This window comes from Perca flavescens, chromosome 7, assembly GCF_004354835.1.
Source record: "Perca flavescens isolate YP-PL-M2 chromosome 7, PFLA_1.0, whole genome shotgun sequence".
Classification (NCBI taxonomy): domain Eukaryota; kingdom Metazoa; phylum Chordata; class Actinopteri; order Perciformes; family Percidae; genus Perca; species Perca flavescens.
Genome location: NC_041337.1, coordinates 29,561,218 through 29,579,489, shown reverse-complemented (window position 1 = coordinate 29,579,489; position 18,272 = coordinate 29,561,218). Strand labels below are relative to the sequence as shown.

At 41.2% G+C, this 18,272-nt stretch overlaps 1 protein-coding gene across 3 annotated transcripts in view; it reads right to left on the bottom strand.

Moving 5' to 3' along the window:
* The window catches only part of LOC114558410 (plexin-A1), a 295,347-nt gene that overhangs the window by 44,805 nt on the left and 232,270 nt on the right, over positions 1 to 18,272 (bottom strand). For all 3 annotated transcript variants that reach the window (XM_028582404.1, XM_028582402.1, XM_028582403.1), the window contains exons 18-20: positions 9,753 to 9,846; positions 7,721 to 7,957; positions 2,089 to 2,232 (exon numbers count right to left, since the gene is read on the bottom strand). In XM_028582404.1, the coding sequence (XP_028438205.1) occupies positions 2,089 to 2,232; positions 7,721 to 7,957; positions 9,753 to 9,846 (475 nt within the window). The remainder of the gene's footprint in view (positions 1 to 2,088; positions 2,233 to 7,720; positions 7,958 to 9,752; positions 9,847 to 18,272) is intronic.

Below are 18,272 nucleotides of genomic sequence, written 5' to 3'. Positions count from 1 at the left end.
TGGAAGACGTCATTGTGGACTGCTGGAAACTGTGGAGAACATTTTCCACTATTAACCGCCGGATGTCGCTCACCTTGCGCTCTCTCTGCGTTGACGTTATCACTTCAGGAAACAACAACCTTCGAGCTAGTAAGCTGTCAAGCTACACGCTGAAAATGGCAAGTGCTGAAAAACATATTGTTCTTGCAACAAGGCAGGCCTGCTTGGTTCTTTCGGGGAATGATAGTAAAGATTTACAAAGAATATGTTTACCGCATTTCCTATCTAACGTTAACTGGGATGTTTTGGGACCGAATGGTGGGGATTGCTGTTGACAAAGTACACACGAGGCTACACTGGTAAGAGCAAATTACATTTCACCATAGCTAATTTGAATAGCTCACGTTACTGTATTGTGTGAACAGTTAACGTCATTTAATATTGTATGTGACGTTTTCTTTTGCGGGGTGCAAATGTTCCACCAAAACAAGTTCCTTCCTGAGACATCGCTGCATCCGGAGCTTTGCGCCGTGTGATTGTGATTGGTTTAAAGAAATGCGAACAACCCAGAGCGTTTTTTTTCTCCCATCACAGAATGTGTTTGGTGTAGCCCAGACCATACTCCCCAACGCTGTGGAGATACTTCCCGCAATGTCAGACTAAACATGTTACATGTTGTGTACTGTTAAAGGTTCCATGACATGGTGCCCTTTGGATGCTTTTATATAGGCCTTAGTGGTCCCCTAATATGGTATCTGAAGTCTCTTTCCCGAAATTCATCCTGGTTGCAGAATTACAGCCACTAGAGCCAGTCCCACAATGAGCTTTCCTTAGTATGTGCCATTTCTGTGTCTGTAGCTATTGAGAAGGAGAGGGGGGGGGCAAGGTGGCAACTTTGCCCATTTGAAAGCCATGATGTCTCTCTCTCTCATGGGTGGGCCAAATTCTCTGGGCGGGCAAAGCAGAGAAAGGGGAGGTAACCTTGCTCCTTATGACCTCATAAGGAGAAGATTCCAGATCGGCCCATCTGAGCTTTCATTTTCTCAAAGGCAGAGCAGGATACCCAGGGCTCGGTTTACACCTATCACCATTTCTAGCCACTGGGGGACCACAGGCAGGCTGGAGGAACGCATATTAATGTTAAAAAACCTCATAAAGTGAAATGTTCATGCCATGGGACCTTTAACTGTCTACACACCATCAAAATAAAGTGAAGCAAATGCAAATGCATGAAAAATGGAGCCGGCACTGTGGGACTTAAAAACCTCTCAAATCCAAAACTGGCAGCACCGGCAGCAAAGAACTGCTGACGCCTGCACAGCTGTTGGTGTGGATACACTTCAGTGGATAGAAAGAAACATGGTTTTCAATCTGCATGTCTGGAGGTTCACTGTGGTCGCGTTGAACATGTTATGCAAGTTGCGACATTGTATACCGGTAATGGATTTAGCATCAACAGCAATGTATGTTGGTGCAAAGTCTGCATATCTGCACTTTTTGAATTGTGAATGTACAGCCGTGTATTTTCTATCAGGGGGGGGTCTGGTCCCTGAAACTTCCACTGCCTCGTTTTCAGCAACAGGCTAGCTGAAGGCCAATGAAAATCAACATGTTAATTAAGCGTTAAATATTTAACAGCAGCCTTGGTGTGCAAACTCAATGAAGCGTATCCTGGATCTGTCAAAGGGAAATTGCTGAGAAAAGACGTGGGGGCTTATTCACATAACTCAACAACAAGGTTAGAGTGACATTATGGGCTGAGATTGTCAGGCTAGAATGTTCTCATATTCATAAACATGAATTACTGGGTGATTGTGTGGATACACCAAGTAGAACAGGTGTTTTTTTTTTTTTTGTCCTTATTAACTGCTTTTTGAACAAATCAAGACACACAGAAAACTGACCCAGTTATTTATCGAATAAGAAAGATAAGAAATAATAGATGAAGAAAGATGTCTGCCATGAAAGGTCTCAGCCCATAATATGCAGCGAGTCCAAAATGGGACAGAAAAGTGCATCAGTTTAAGAAAGGCAAAGTCACGTCAGATGTAAAATGTCACTGATGGAGACAGAGATGAAGACACAGAAGACGCAGAGTCGTGATCTGACCGTGACTTTGTGTTGTCCGGTGAGGTTGGGCCATTCGCACAGCAGCTGGCTCTCAGACAGGGTGAGGACGCAGGGAGTCTCGCCGATCAGCACCGTGTAGTTGAGGCGACTGTTACCCGGAGCTGCGGGGATCAGGTTGCGACCCTAAACACAGACAGAGAAAAATGCGGTGAGGGAGAGACATTCGGCTCTTTTAAGCATACTAAAATTGTGTGTGTGTGTTCATCATAATAAAGGAACATGTCACAGATGTGTTACTGCTGTTTTTTGGACACTGGAGCTCTATGGCTTTGGACACACACAAACACACACACACAATACTGCTACGCCCGGTCGCTTCTTCCCTCCTCTGCATCTCACACACACACACACACACACACACACACACACACACACACACACACACACACACACACACACACACACACACACACACACACACACACACACACACACACACACACACACACACACACACACCACAGTTAATAAGATCTATTTTCATGGGATTGAATGTTCCCATTTTTGTATTCTATTTTAAAACAATTGTTAACAACTCTAACCGGAGAAAAATAGAAATAAAAGAAAAATAAGACCGGAAGATAAAGAGGTGGGTAGAAAAGTGCACTTATCATATGCTGTATACACTACATAGAGGCAGTGGGAGGCACGCAAACTCTCACCCACCAATACTGTTTTGTCTTCTGTCCACTGAACTGAATTCCACACAAAGTTTGTACCGGAGGTGTGTAAATTCTAACATTTCTGTTCCAGTTTTTCATTTCAATATCAAGTCCAACAGCTCCTATTTGACACACACTTTGTCCGTGATGGAAGGAGAAGCAGTTGGTGCTCTGAGCAACAGCAAGTAAACAAAAAGCAACAGGGGAAAGATGAATACAAAGAAAACAAGACAGATAGGAAAATGTGGCAAGAAAACATCAGGAGAGCAGAAGTGAGGAGTGGAGAGAGCAGAGGAGAGATTACGAGAGGTAGAACGAGATGAAAGGAATATACTCTAAAGTGAGAAAGAAAATGGGAATGAGCAGAAAACAGAGCTTGCGAGCGGGCGAGATAGACAGAGAGAGAGAGATAGCTGCCGTGTCTCCCGCTGCCTTAGCAGCGGGGCGCAGAGACAGACTCCGTTTTCCAATCCCATCGTCTCTGCAGGCCGCCACCCAGCCCTGCTCTGCAACCCTGTAAACATGCATCCCATTCCATCTCGCAGACACACAAACACAAATACACACGCACACACACAAGCACGCACACACACAGCCTCCTCAACCACACACACAGACACACGCAGAGTTCAAGCAACACATGCACTCAAGTTGAAGCCAAACATGGAGCTGTTGCCACACATACACACAACAGGCAATAAGCATCATGCGGGGACACGCTCTCAAAAAACACACAAACACACACAGGATAGCACTCACTAAACACTGAAACCAGATAAATGTTTATTTGTGTCTCACGCTAACACACCTCAGTGAAAACACACCCGACACTTCAGATGAGAAATTAATTGCGTGGCGAGCGCAGTGCACGCATCTCTGAGAAATGCAACCCCCACATCCCCACATCCCCACCCCGCCAAATTGCATTTTTGTCCATTTCATCAGTGCTTCCAATGGGTAGGCAGTTCCACCAACAAGCCAAGCAGGAGATTTGGCAATTACAGAGAGGCTCTTTGCTAATACATTTTCATTTAAGAAATAAATTACGACGGTTATGCTGCTTTCAATCTCTTCATGGAAATAAACAGCATAACACACTCTCTGTGATAACATAAGAGATAGTCAAGGCACATTGTAGCAGAAGATAAACGCACTGAACACTGGATTTAAAACATCAATGTGACATTGATCTAAAAGAAATGGATATTATATTGTCCTTATATTGTGCAAAGACTCATGAAAGATGAAGTAAATGTGTTTTACACATTGTGCAGCCCACGTACTGTCAGCAGTTAATAAATTGTATTTTTGCCCCCTTTTTTTCGTTTTTTGCAGACACTGCTCCGCTGGTTATTTCAGTTAATTTTGCATTTGTAATATTCCTCTCCAATAGCTCTTTTACTTAATATTTCAGGTGAGCTCCAGGAGATAACTCAATGACACATATACACATGACTCAGGAATTGCCAATTACTTTCATATACTTATGTCCAATCACTGTTAATGAAAATGAAAACCAATATAATCCAAATCTCCTGGACCGTGGGCCTTGCGTGCTTCCACACTGCCCTTCTGGCACTCGGAATTAATTACACAAATTGAAAAGGTTGTTATTTAAGAGGGCTCAAGGCTGCAGGGGAGGACGTCAGTCAAAGAAGTTGCTGTTAGTCACCTAAGGAAAGAAACTGGCTTTTGAAGGTGTGGACGTTTGCTTTCAGCTTTCAATTATTAATTTGTGAGATTTTCACCCCATCGAGAGACCTTGTAAACACAATTGAGAACTCTCTTTTTCTTTCTTGTGAGAACAAAAAATGCCAGTGTGTGTGTATTTGTGATTGTGTCGGTGTAGTGTATGTAGGCATTGCCATTATTAATACAAGATGAGTTCAATATGTTTGAGACTCTTGTAGTCAAGCTTAAAGTAGAAAAACCTTGGGAGCAAAACATTTACCTTCCACTACCCAAAACCTAGGTCTAAATTAAATATTTCTTTAGAACGTCTGTACGGGTGAACCAACACATCCTGTGTGGAAACACTTTTGTTTGTGGCTGCTTCGGTGCTTATGGTTGAAAATCAATGGCACAACATTTAGTACCCATATTATTGTTAACTAAATCAATCTTAGCTCTGTTTGCACTAAAAGAACAGCGGCGTCTTTCAGTTCTGTTCTGTAAAGCAAGCTTCTGTTCTGTTGATACAGTCAGTCAGGGAGCTTGGAGATTGCTGTATTTCTTAAACCTACATTGTGTAATTTTTTTTGTTGATTCTTAGCAAAAAGCCCTTTGTTCTTTCACAAATATGTGCTCATTCATGTGTAATTACTTCCACTAACTAATCCACATATTCTCCCATGCGTAGAATCTGACATTTAGGATCATTCAGAATACATACGAGCGACTCGCTCGAATGACGGCAGCCATGTTGCACCTCCATCTTTAAAATACATTAGCCAAAGAGAGACATACCTCCGCCTTTTGCCCTCTTACACCTACTGGCACCGTGACGAATGCCAGGGGGAGATACTCGCCAGGGAAGCGAAAAAAGAGAATTTAAACGACAACGTGACAGGCAAAGCAACAAGATCAATTGTAGTGGCTAGAACAGCTGCGTGTAAACAATAGAGAGAGCTAATTTCGGGTTTGGCCACCGTAGGAGGAAAGGCTAGAAAGTAGAGGATGGATACCCGAATCGAGCCCATCGGGATCCGACAGTACCTGACGGGCCGGGCCGGGCCGGGCCGGGTTCGGACAGATATTTAGAAATGATGTTGGGGTTTGGGTCGGGCTCGGTCACATCAGCGTGATAAGGCAATGAACATTTTAAATTTAAAAAAGCTTATTATGTTGGTGCGCGCCTGTGTTAACGTGCGCTTGTTGCCCCGTGTGCGCTGATGCGCTCATCTGTTGACATTGTCGTTCACCACTAGCACATCCACTGTAGAAGCTGGACGCTATCCGAGTGTATAGGGTCACGTTAGCGACTATGTCCTGCTCTTTTTTTGGAACTGGGGAGGTTTACACAGCCAGTGTTACTCAAGATAGGGTTACGTTCGCCGAATCATGTTAGAATGAAATAAAAGTCTAATGGGACTGACTAGCTCTACACTGGAATACAAAAACAATGCTGTTTTTCTGTTTCTATGTATTACACTGTTAGAGAAATATGGGATAATATATTGTGTTAATATGAAGGAAATATACAATTATTTTTTCAGTAGATGTCTTAGTTACAACACGATGGAGCTAGCAAAGCAGTTTTGTGTTTATATGTGCGAACGGGATTTATTCAATTTGGGAAATCCCACGGTCTCTAAAGCTACAGCTCAAATTGTCTGGCTGACTAAACAGGGAGGGACCCATCTGCTAGCGATAGGGTCCGAGACTGAGAGAGCTTCATGGAGCTACATGGCTAAATATGCACCAAACAAGCAACTTTGAAATGTTGCTGTTCTCATGTTGGGTGACCCTCCCACATAGCCTAAAAAAAAATTGGATGACCCTCCCATCAACAAAGAATAAAAAGACATGACCCTCCCCTATTTTCCTCCGAAACGGTCCCTAAGAAGTCCCCAAGCTCCCTAGATAAGAAGAGGTATTCAGCCAATACGGTTAAAAAAAGAAAAAGAGTTATACAAATTATAAACATAAACATAAAACTACCTAAAGAGAACCAACAAACCCATTATTTATTAAACTAAAAACACAAAAAATGTCAAGATTTGATTGACTACAAAACAATTCAATGTCCAGAGCAAATAATCAAGAATTGCTTAATAGGCTCCAGGGGCTGTTTCAACCACCTCAGAGAGAAACCAAGCAAATTGAGAGGAATCTGTATATTCAAAAAAACACCAATAAGAACAAATATGAAACTTCACTGCATTATGGTGACGGGTGTTAGTCTGTGGAACAAGAACAATGGAACTTGTGAAAATGAGATACATTTTGTTTTACAATTTATCCAAACTTAAAGGGATTCGCCACCGTTTGTTGAAATAGGGCTTATCACTGTCTCCCCTAGCTGTAGATAGGTAGGCCAACGCATTTTTTGTGCATACATTGTTTTAGGCCGGTGCAACACCGGCAGCGCCGCCGCTAGTAAGCTTAGCGTAGTGAATGGAATCCTATGTTGCCGGTTAGCATGTTGTGAGTAAAAGTGAGCCAACAAAAGACAAAAAACAACGTAATGACTTGCACTGAGACAAAAAATGCGTTGGCCCACCTATCTACTGCCAGGGTAGACCGTAATAAGCCCTATTTCAACAAACGGTGGCGTATTCCTTTAAAAAACTATTCAGAAACTAAATATTGTATGGCTATGAGCTGGACCACTGATGTATTTTTTGTGGACTGCTTGGCTTCTTGGTTAATCCATCCCCATTATTTAGTTTTTGAATATAACAGCTGGTCTGTTCAAGCCGACTGAGACAAACAGTGATCCTTTATATTATCAACAATGAACATTAAGAGGGGGTAGGACTAGACAAGTTCTTTCCTTTTTACCCCTTTTGAACATGAACAATATTATTATTTTAAAGATAGTTTTTTTGCACCTTTAATTCCACAGGACAGATGAAGACATGAAAGGGGAGAGAGAAGGGAAATGACATGCAGCAAAGGGCCGCAGGTTGGAGTTGAACCCACGGGCGCTGCGTCAAGGAGTAAACCTCTATACTGTATATGTGCGCCTGCTCTACCAACTGAGCTAACCTGGCCACATTTACAATATCATTTGAGTTACTTATTTGTTGCTTATATGTTGCTGATGATCTTGTTTGTTTTTCTTTTCTGTTTAAGGCTTATAAGTTCTATTTTTATTTTGTCTTTTGTTTTTTAACAGTAAATTAACTAAACTAAACTAAACTGTTTGCAAGGTAAAAACCTCAAATCAGAGACCTGATGGAAGAAAAAAAAAATGTACAGGCAAGCAACACTTGTGTCTTTCAGACCTTGAGAATGAGTGGCGACGTGGGCTTGAGCTCCAGTGTCCCAGAGGGACTCAACGGTTCAAACACAGGGTCGGGGTAGTAGCTGAACGTCTCGTTGACCACCACCAGAGCATTCACGTTGTCCATGTAGAACCCGATCTCATCCGGGCCTGTGCCGGTCTCAGAAAATCCCAGCTCTGAATCCGCCACCGATGGAGCCAGGCACACCATGACTGAGTTATTATACACCGTACAGTTCTGAAAGCGAGAGAGAGGAAACAAGAAAGAGTTCATAGCTTATGTTTTTTTGGTCGATGACAGAAAAAGACAATTCCTTAAGTCCTCTTTGTATGAAAGTATATACACTGAACGTGGACACAAAACTAAACACACGACTATTCATCATAATCTAGTTATCGTTCCATTTAATGTCTTGTATGAAACAGTAAGCATGGCCTTCTTTTGAAATATTGAGAATAACCTGCAGGCCATAATTCTGTTTTAAAATAGATCCATCTATATTAACTGGGTATAATAACCCATCCTTTTTGTAAGTCACTGATGCTGTTCTACCTATTGCTAATGTAAATTGGTTGCAAATTTATGATCAACTGTCAATAATGGGCAATGTGCTGTGTGCCTTTGCTTGTACCTGAACATTTTTGACGTTGTTGAATATGAATATGTGATGTCACGACCATGTTTGCTTAAATTTTAGGGCTTTTTTTTTTGCAGGTTTGAAACCATTTGCTACAAATGTATTTTACATTGACACCATGCATTTCTGCATACAGAAGATAATGTTATGATCACCTGTTAAATAACTTTTGATTCAAGTACAACCACAATATGTATGTATATAAATCAGTAAACTAAAAGACATTACTTAATTTCCCTTAACCCCAACCTGTGGCAAGACACACCCCTGCTTCTACACCTAAGTCAAGACTAAGGAAAATGTAAATATTAAATAAGATACTTATTGTTTGCCTTCATGTTTTATTTTCAGACAACATAACTGGCAAATGCAGTGCTATTCTGACGAGAACAAGTCCTGCTCCGAGCAGATCCCAGTGATTTCAAATCAATCCATGCATTCAATTGCACTGCAATACAATAGTAATGACACTTTGACAAACACAAACTAAAGCAGACATGATGTTCATTGTGATGGATTGCCTATCTAAAGCAAGTCTCTGCAAGTTGGCTGTCATGCAGTAATGAAATGAACAAGAAAGGCTGTCTGGAAGGGTGGAAAAATGTATCGAAAAACACCATAGTATGCTTTGGAAAATCGTTGTCATTGCAGTATTCATGATTTGTAGTAAATGGGTGACAACATTAAAAAACATGAGCGTGGTCCTTTAAGTGCAAAGTAGCACTTTGATAAAGGGCTGTGTGGGATGCGTCGTGTAGGCTGTTTGCCTCAGTAAACGACAGCTTTATCTGCAGGATGTAGTGCCTCAGTATTGTTTAAAGTTCAGTTTTTACCCTTGACAAGTAAAGAGCTTCAACTCACAGCGACAATCACCAAAGTGCTTTGGGAGTCTATAGAACTGATAAAACTCTTCAACTTTTCAAACGGGTCTTCAGGTTTTTGCATGGATTTTTTTTTCTTCTCTTTATTCCCCAAAGCATCCTGCACACCCACACACACACACACACACACACACACACACACACACACACACACACTCTCTCTCTCTCTCTCACTCTCTCTCAAGTTGTCTCTTTCTTTTTGTGACATAAACACTCATGTGGTGCGCTGACATTTGAAATGTTATGTGGCCTGAGGTAGCGTTAGATGTCTGAATCTGTAGCTGCGGAGAGAGCCGACGTGAGCAACACACAGAGAGACAGGCTGTCTGCCACCTTCAGTGGCACTGTAGGAGTAGTTGTCTGCAGATATTCTTCTGTATGTCTGAATATAACTGTCAATGTCTGCACTGTGTTTACGTGTAAAGATGAATAAGGTATACTGTATATACTGCCAGGGTGTGTTGGTGAATTTATATTTGTGCGTGCGTGTCATTCACTTTACTCTAATACTCACATGAAAGGATTCCGCCTGCCCGTACTTGGCCCTGATCTTTGGTTCTCGGATGGTTGCAAGGTTGGTCCCACTCACTGTAAGCAGAGTCCCGCCGCTGCAGGGAGGAAGTGAGTGGAGAAGAAGAGAGTAAGAGAAGAAGAAGACATGTCCGGTAGGTAGACAGTTCCTTCTTCAGGACAAACAAATCGCTCCCTGTTTCAGAGGTATTTTTGATTGGTTTGCAGACCAAAGTACCTGCAAAATGGACATGTGGAAATTATGTGACAAATCTTCCTAAAGAGCAACAGCTGATGAAAAACCTTATTTTTCTACTTTGCCAAAAGCAACACTGTGGCAACATCTGATTACAACTCTGACATTAGAGACCATTAAGTTGCAATAGGGAAGAAACATACAATATTATGCTCATAATAAGAGTTTATTGCAAATAACATGCTGAGTCAAAACTTTCAGCCAGCATAACATGTGTTCAGCTAACCCTGTCTCCTAGAAGTTACCTTTACGTACTACCAATCTGTTTTCCAAATTTCGTAGCAAGGTCAAACATAATCGCTGCATGGATTGAGACAACAAGCAACTGTTTTTTCAAGTGAGCCGCTAAATTTATGTGACGCACAGGAGCCGTAGGGCAGTGGTCAGAGTGTCACCTGTGGTTAGGTTTAGGAAAAAAAAGCACTTTGGTTAAGATCAGGGAAAGATTGTTGTTTCGGTTAACACGTCAACACATATCGTGCTTTATGTGACTGCTGACTTTCTCTATATTAAACCAAGACCAAGTTCTGTGATGCCTAAATACAGTATAACCTTCTTTATGTATAACCCTAACCCTAACCCATCTTTATATTTAATTTTAACAACATTTTGTCATTATGTTCCCATATTATGCTCATTTTCAGGTTCATAATTGTATTTTAAGGTTGTAACAGCACAGCACTATCTCACTGCTGCAGCTCCTCTTTTCACCCTGTGTTCAGGTCTCTGTTTTAGCTACAGAGTGAGACATCTTCTTCTTCTGTACTATCTTTGTTTGTAGTCGCACATGCGCAGTAGCTAGGTAAGGATAATGTTAACTAGCTGTTTCCATAGACAGTAAAATAAAGGCTGTTTCTCCAACTTTGGTCAGTTACAAGGCAGGATTAGCTGGGAGACTTCTTCTAAACAAGTACGTAGTTCTTTTGTAGATTATGGTGAACTTGTGTGTGTTGTAGCAGTGCTTTGCCATTGAGAAGAGGTAGCATGATAGCGCTAGCATGCAAGCGCTAGCATGCTAACGGTTACGGTTAGCCAGCTCGTTTCGGCTTGTGACGTAGAAAGCCCTGCATATTTTGAACAGCTCATCGGAGACTGAAGGCAGGACACATTCAGAAACCCGTATCTCACTCAAAACAGCATGGATGTTTTTTTTCAAAGTTTGAATGCGTGTGGAGACACAAAATAACAGAAAAAGTTTTTTTTTCACCATATGGGCACTTTAAAAGAAACGTAACACTGGCGGCATTACAGTTCAACCAAATTTGTTTTTGCAAATTAGTACTATATGTTAGAAGACAGGGTTGGTCAGAATAGGAAAAGAAGATGAGGAGCAGAATTAACACTGGCATTTGCAGTTTTATAAAAATGGGTTGTTCAGGACTCAGTGTCTGCAGCTATTATTACAAAGTTTATAACGTTTTTGCGTGCCCTGGGCATCAGGTAGGGCTTAGGGATGAACCCTTTATAAAGGAGAGAATGAGGACACAAGGGAAGATGTGCAAGTGAAAGAGAAAAAAGGACAAGAGCGAGAGGCAGAGTGAGAAACTGAGTGAAGGGGAAAGTTCTACAGAGCTACTCTACACACTTAAATCACAACTCTTATCTATATGTAAGTAGTGTTTGCTTTGAGCCGGTGAAGGTCTCTGGACTGAATCCAGTAAATAACAATGATAGAATTTTGTTAGTGTGTAGTGTGTGAAGGCAGACTCACGCCCTCTTGGTGTAACAATGTCGATGCGGTTCATTGCAGATCAAATCTTAGATGTCTTTTTTTTTTTTTCTACGACCAGTAAATGTAATGTAAATGCTTGTAGATATGAAACAACTAGGCAAATTGTTTCTGGAGTTTGTGATGCAAGTGTCCTTATGGAATGGACTGAACAATGACATCAAACAGAGCCAAAATATCATTCAGTTCATACTGTTCCAATAGTTCAATACTTGACCAATACAGAAAGGAATAGACCAAAACATAGCAATGGAATTGTAATGTAAAGGTATTGTTGTATATTGTTGTAAGTTATTGTAAGACCTGAAAGATTGTATGCTGTATTTGCCTATCTATTTGTTTTGTAATAATATGATATTGTGAAGTAGGGGCTCGACCTTATAAGCTGTATGCTTCAGCCAGAAGTTTAAATACCCTTCAGTGGTCTCCCAAGTTGGTCTGACTCAACATGATTGGTGGAGTTGTATCTTTTAATGACCGCCCACAATGCAAGATTACTAGTGCTGAGAAAGGATCATGAAGTTCACGAAAAAAAACAAAAAAAATCCTCATGATAGAAGGACTCTTGCCACTTTTAAAGACAACAGGGTTAGTCTTTCATTTTCACTGCAACACTTAAATTGGATTTATGAGGTTTTCATGAAGGATGTCTTACCTTCTCAATGTTTACCTTGTTTTACAGTGGCAGTTGCAACTTCTGAGTACTCTACTCTGTTTTCAGCTCGGAGACGTTCGCTGCTGCCTCGACTATCTGTGCCCTCTGAGAAATATAGCTTGTAAGATTCCCTTTCTGTTGGTTTCTTAGTGCCTGGAGGGGGATATACTGTAGTCTCTTGCACTGCTGTCGGAAATAAAAGGCTGATACAAAACCTTGTATCTTGAGAAAGTCATCAACAATATGCAGCTCCCTAACTGCACATTGGACACTAAAGTATTTTTGAAAACATACAGTGGATTATTGAATGGATATTTTGGGCCTAGTTTGTAGTTCAAACACCAATGACCAACAACCACGATTAAGATATCTCTGTAGGCATCTTACGGGCTGGAGGTGGAGTGTAATGCATCTCATTTTCTGCTCAGAGATCCATGTGAACTATCTACTCCTTGAAAGTTAGTGTTTTTAAGATTTACTCCCTTTTTAGCTTGGGTATCTTTATTGGTGTCCGCTCTCTGCAGGGGTAGGGAATGGCCCATTGCCTCTGATGTGACTATTTAACTACGGGAGTCTCTATTCTTTAGACAGACCCGCCATTTGTCTCATACTGAAGTCACTCGAGTCAACAAAATACCTACGGGAGCTGGCCTTATATAGTGCTCTCCCTGTTCTTTATCCCCATTCTTCTAGGATTCAGGATAACTTGGATGGCTTTGAGTAATCCGGCAAGTCTACCTGTATTGCTTCCATGTGAAAGCAGTGGACCAGCCACATAAAGTATCCCTTGGACTTTCTGCCATTTGACACAAACATCGGGAGTATTTTCACCATGTTTAACTTTTGCAGCTGCAAGTGGATGAATGGTGACTCCAACAATGACCCACTGCTTCTAAATTGTAGGATTACAATGTGATGGCTGGAGCTGACAACAATTTGTCTTTACACCAGTCAAGCTTAAGATGGGGCTACATATGCCGAGTCCTACCTCCCTGACAAGGAAGGTATACTTCCCTGTGGTAGTCTGAGTCGCTCCTAATTCTAAAGTTCTAGTACTTCAAGCCATTATAAAAGGCCACACAGGTAGACACAATGATTACAAAGTTATGTTATAGCATCATGCCACTCACTGAGGCATTTCACAAGCCTTAATCCCTGGCTCTGCGTGCAGCTCAGAGAGTATCCTCTCCAACCCGCCACCGCAGAAGGATAACCAGGCACATTCCTTCTGGTGGGTTATCATGTGTTAGCATTGATTTCTGCAAAACACAGGTGTCTTTTCATTGTAGACATTAATCTGACACTTATCCAGAATGACTAATGTAAGAGCACCAACAGCAGAGCAAGTGATATGTTGATACAAAGCAGAGACAGAGCTTAATATCTTGAATAGAGAGTGTGGCCGTCTAACGCTAGGCATTCATCTCTCAATCTAATCCAGGAAGACTATGGTAATGATAAGTAGGGACAGGGAGTAAATAATGAAGGTAGATGCACCATCTCTGGCATTGTTGGTAGACAAATGGATTCAAGTCTGGTTATTCTTCTGAACTAGAGTTTTTTTTTCTTTTGCTTTTGGCAGGTTGCCCATTACTGGCTATTGTGACTGGGGTCCCATTCATCCTAGATTTCTATGGATAACAGGATCATGTGTAAGATATGATTGTAGCTGTTAGTGGGGATATCAAGTCTTTGACTGGTGTTTTGAAAGCTGAAGTAGGTGTATTTCTCTGCTTCTACTTTCACACACTATTCAAATTCACATAACACTCATATAATACTGTAGTCTTATCATTTCTAGTACAGCACTGCAATCTTCAAGAGCCAAATTCAGTTTGAGCAACTGGAAACGAGACACTTCAGTCCATAATGGCTGAGTGCCATGAAACTCTGCTATGATGTGGTGAAATTAATTTTGTACAAACCAAGACTTTTGAGCAGTCTAATTAATGTTAAGAAGTGCAAGTTATAATATTGTAAAACTTCCATCTAAACTGAACAACTAAATATTTTTTTCTTTTCTTTTTTTTCTTATCTCCTACGTTCCACTTTGAATGCAAATTAGTTTTGTGATGTATCACGGCAAGGGTACTCCTGGATTCTTCATTTACATATTGTTGCATAAGCAATGCTTTAATACCTTTATGTTCAATATTGTAAACTGTGTTTGCTCATATACTAGCATTATATTACTGTGCTTTTTATAAGCGAGATGAAGGCGGCTGTTTAACAAAAGGAGCAATGGATCTGACAAAGAAGCAATGGAACTGAGGCCACATTCAAATGAACAGATTTTTAATAATGTTTATGGCATTGCCTCAAATACATCATAGGACTAGGCAGACTGCACTTCCTATACTGCCTGTCCTCTGTCTCCTTTCTCATCCTCCCCTCTCCGCCTCAGCTTGATGTATATTTGTGCTGAGTCCCTCTGTCCCCGTTGCTCCTCTCTTTGTCTAAGTGAGTCTCTTTAGCTCAGGTACATGCTTCAGGGAACAGACAACAAGACAATCAAGATAAACTCCCAGGGATGGCTGGAGAAATCCAACAACTGTTGTTAGCATTTCTCTCTGTCTGCTCCCCTTTTTTCTCTTGCCATCTCTGTCCTCACTTTCCGTTTTACTCTTTTCCTTTTCTCACCCTCTCTTCGGTCTAATCCTGCTCTAACTGACCGTCAAATATGATATTATAATATTTTTATAAAACATTTTCAACAGCAGGGGAAAACCAAGCTCTGTGAGCCTTAGACATAACGATAGTAGCAAGTATCCTCAGGGTTGTGGTTATGCCGTGACAAAGTTGACCGTGACACTGGAAACACCAGTTGTGATTACAATACATCAAAAGGGGGAAGATTAGCTTAGAATTAGACATTGCCTAATTCAAACAGAAAAAATCAAATAATGGCTAAAAAAATAAATGAAACGCACACTAGGGATAGTTTGGATATTTTGAAGTGGGGTTGGATGAGGTACTTATCGAGGGCTGTCTGGGGGAAAGGTAAAGCGGTGCAAATAGACTTAATATAGGTAAACTGGGCCTTTTTTTTAGGTGGCTAAAATTCTTTTTTGCTGTGTGGCCCCTTCTACAGCAGTACATTGCTTAGCTTCTGTGTCGGTACTTTACTCTGTTTCTCCAAACAGGAGACGTGCTGACTGCAACCTACTGTAGGTAATACACTGACATAAAACCCCTATTTAAAAGATACAAACTATCCCCTTAAGGCTTAAGGATATCCTTTTAAAGCTCACACCAGCATTCAACAGCAAGAAGTTGTGGCAAAATCAGATAATTTAAATGGAATCATGAATCACTCATGGTGGCGAAATAATTTACGCACTTTTTAATAGTTTATTTTTGGCAAACAGCAAGCCATCCTGACAGTGCTGTGGGAGAGCAGGAAGATAGAAAACGGAGTACAAATGGCAAAAATACATGTTTTGAATAAACAGTGTGAACTAAACAACCTGTTAGCAACCAAGCTAAACAGCTTGCTAACTTATGCTAGTTTATTAACAGTTAGCAAGCTAGCTAGCATGAAGAGCTATTCCCCCACTTCAATAACTCTTTATTGATTGAAACGATGTAAAATCCTTGGAACACAAAGACAGTTAACGGCCCAGTACGGAGGAAATACAGAAGAAGTTTAGAGAACTATTGGGACTGACTAGTATGCTCCCGGCTTGCTAGCATGTCAGCCATTAGCTCTCCAACTACATTAGTTCACCAAATATCCCTGCCAGTATCCCTACGCCACCAAGCCTATAGTTTCTAAGGACGTGTGGATGAACTTTGCTACTTTCTGGTGTGACCTTTATGCTTGTAATTAAATAAATACTATGGTTAAGTAAATTTACACTTTCAGGTTATTGGATTTATTATGAGAGCCTCAAGCTTGTTGCCTGAATATCTATATTTAGACCTGGCCACTATCAGTGCAACCTGTTTTCTAATGGTTACAATTAAACAGTTGCACTGGAATAGTAGGGATATACAGCTCCTTGCCTAAAGGCACCTTGGCAGTACTTGTCGAAGAAATGTCACACCCCATACTAATTCGCTCTATTTATCCAGCCAGTTTGGGAGGAGATTTAAATATTAAAGTCCAAAATTGCTTCTCTAACCTCTGCTGCTGCCCAAATATCTTTCCTCAGTGTCCCAGATGAGCACTACTCATTGATTTATTTTTTGAAGTGCTCTGTCTTCTTCCTAAATGGAATATCATCAGCCAAGCAAAATGATAATGCACTCTATCTCTTCTCTTTGCTCTTTTCTCTTCTCACTGTCCTTTATCCACTCTTGCTATCATCTACCAAGCATAATGATAATGCTCTGCAGGCATGCATGTATAAGCACAAAGGCAGACAATGAGGCAGAAATGAATCAATATGATATCACATCTTACTGGTTCATACTTTTTACCTGGGCCAATGTGTGACACTGTGACAGGGGGCACTGGCTGAAACGCATTAACTGAATTAAAGCTTCCACTAGCTGGAAGCCACGCACACAGTTTTGTCGCTGTTTGTAAGGTGTGTGTGTTTTGGGGTTTTCTGAGCCAGATGGAGGAGGGATCTAGGGCCAAACATCAGAGACTCTGGGAATCAGTGGGGTGCGTGTACAGTATGTGTGGTTTTTATATGGGTTCATCACGCCTGAATGAGCTTCCTGAAGTAGAACCCCAGCTTTGAGCGTCACACACGCACATGCGCGCACAGACACATGCGCGAGCGCACATATACACACACACACACACACACACACACACACACACACACACACACACACACACACACACACACACACACACACACACACACACACACACACACACACACACACACACACACACACACACACACACACACACACAAAAACACCCTCACGGTGGGTGTGTGGTGCAGTGATTGGGACTCAGCTGCTTCTCGGCCAGTCCTACTGGGCAAAAGGAACAGGGAAGGATTCATCAACACTCCTCTCTAACAAGCTCTGCATCTATCTGCCACCATCTACTGATGAGTCACCACAGGGAAGAAAGCAACACAGAAAGGAAAAGATAAAGGAACATGGCTGAAGGAGGCAGAAATGAGAGGAAACAGGGCAAGATAGCTGCCTGTTTGAATATCTTGAATTAAAATTAAGAAGAAAGGGAATGACAAAATGCAGAATAACAGAGAGAATATAGAAAGGAAAAGCATACAGCAGGTGTTCTGACATATGTTAGATCGAATAGGCTTTTTCAAACAGGTGGGTAACATAATACTGTGAAGTCATTCATCTGGGCAGAAATTTAGGCATTGCCAAATCACAGGAGGTGGTTTGTAATAGACATAAACTTTCTCATAGAGAAAAACTTTAAAGGAGATCTATTTCACGTTAAGGATCCAACATCCAGGCAGGATTTAAATTAAAGGAAGGCCAACATTTACCAATAATTAGTGGGTATTTGGGATTGTAATTAATACCAGGGTTAGTGGGAGGAAGGATTAAAATCACTGATGAGTCCAAAACAATTTTAAAATTACCCAATCTCCAAAAGACAAACAGAACCCTTGAGCTTCAGAAAAGCCAATGAGGCTACATTTGCATTGCTATGTTTTGGTTTTTAAGCAGAGTTGTAAGCCAAAATCGATCGCCGTGCACACAAGTGTTTTTAGCTCCAGCAGAATAAGTAATTTCTGTTTAAACTAACACCCCCAGACCGCATATCTCATGAACATTCCTGTATACTGGGCTTGGGCGTGGCCCCTTGCTGGTAGTTGCCATGATAACATTAGTAGCTTAGTCTCAGAGAACGAGACGTCATGACCGAAAAGATCCAATCATTGGCATCAGTGTTGGTGTTTTCAAATGTCTCCGGTTTAGGGGCTTTGAAACTCCAGAG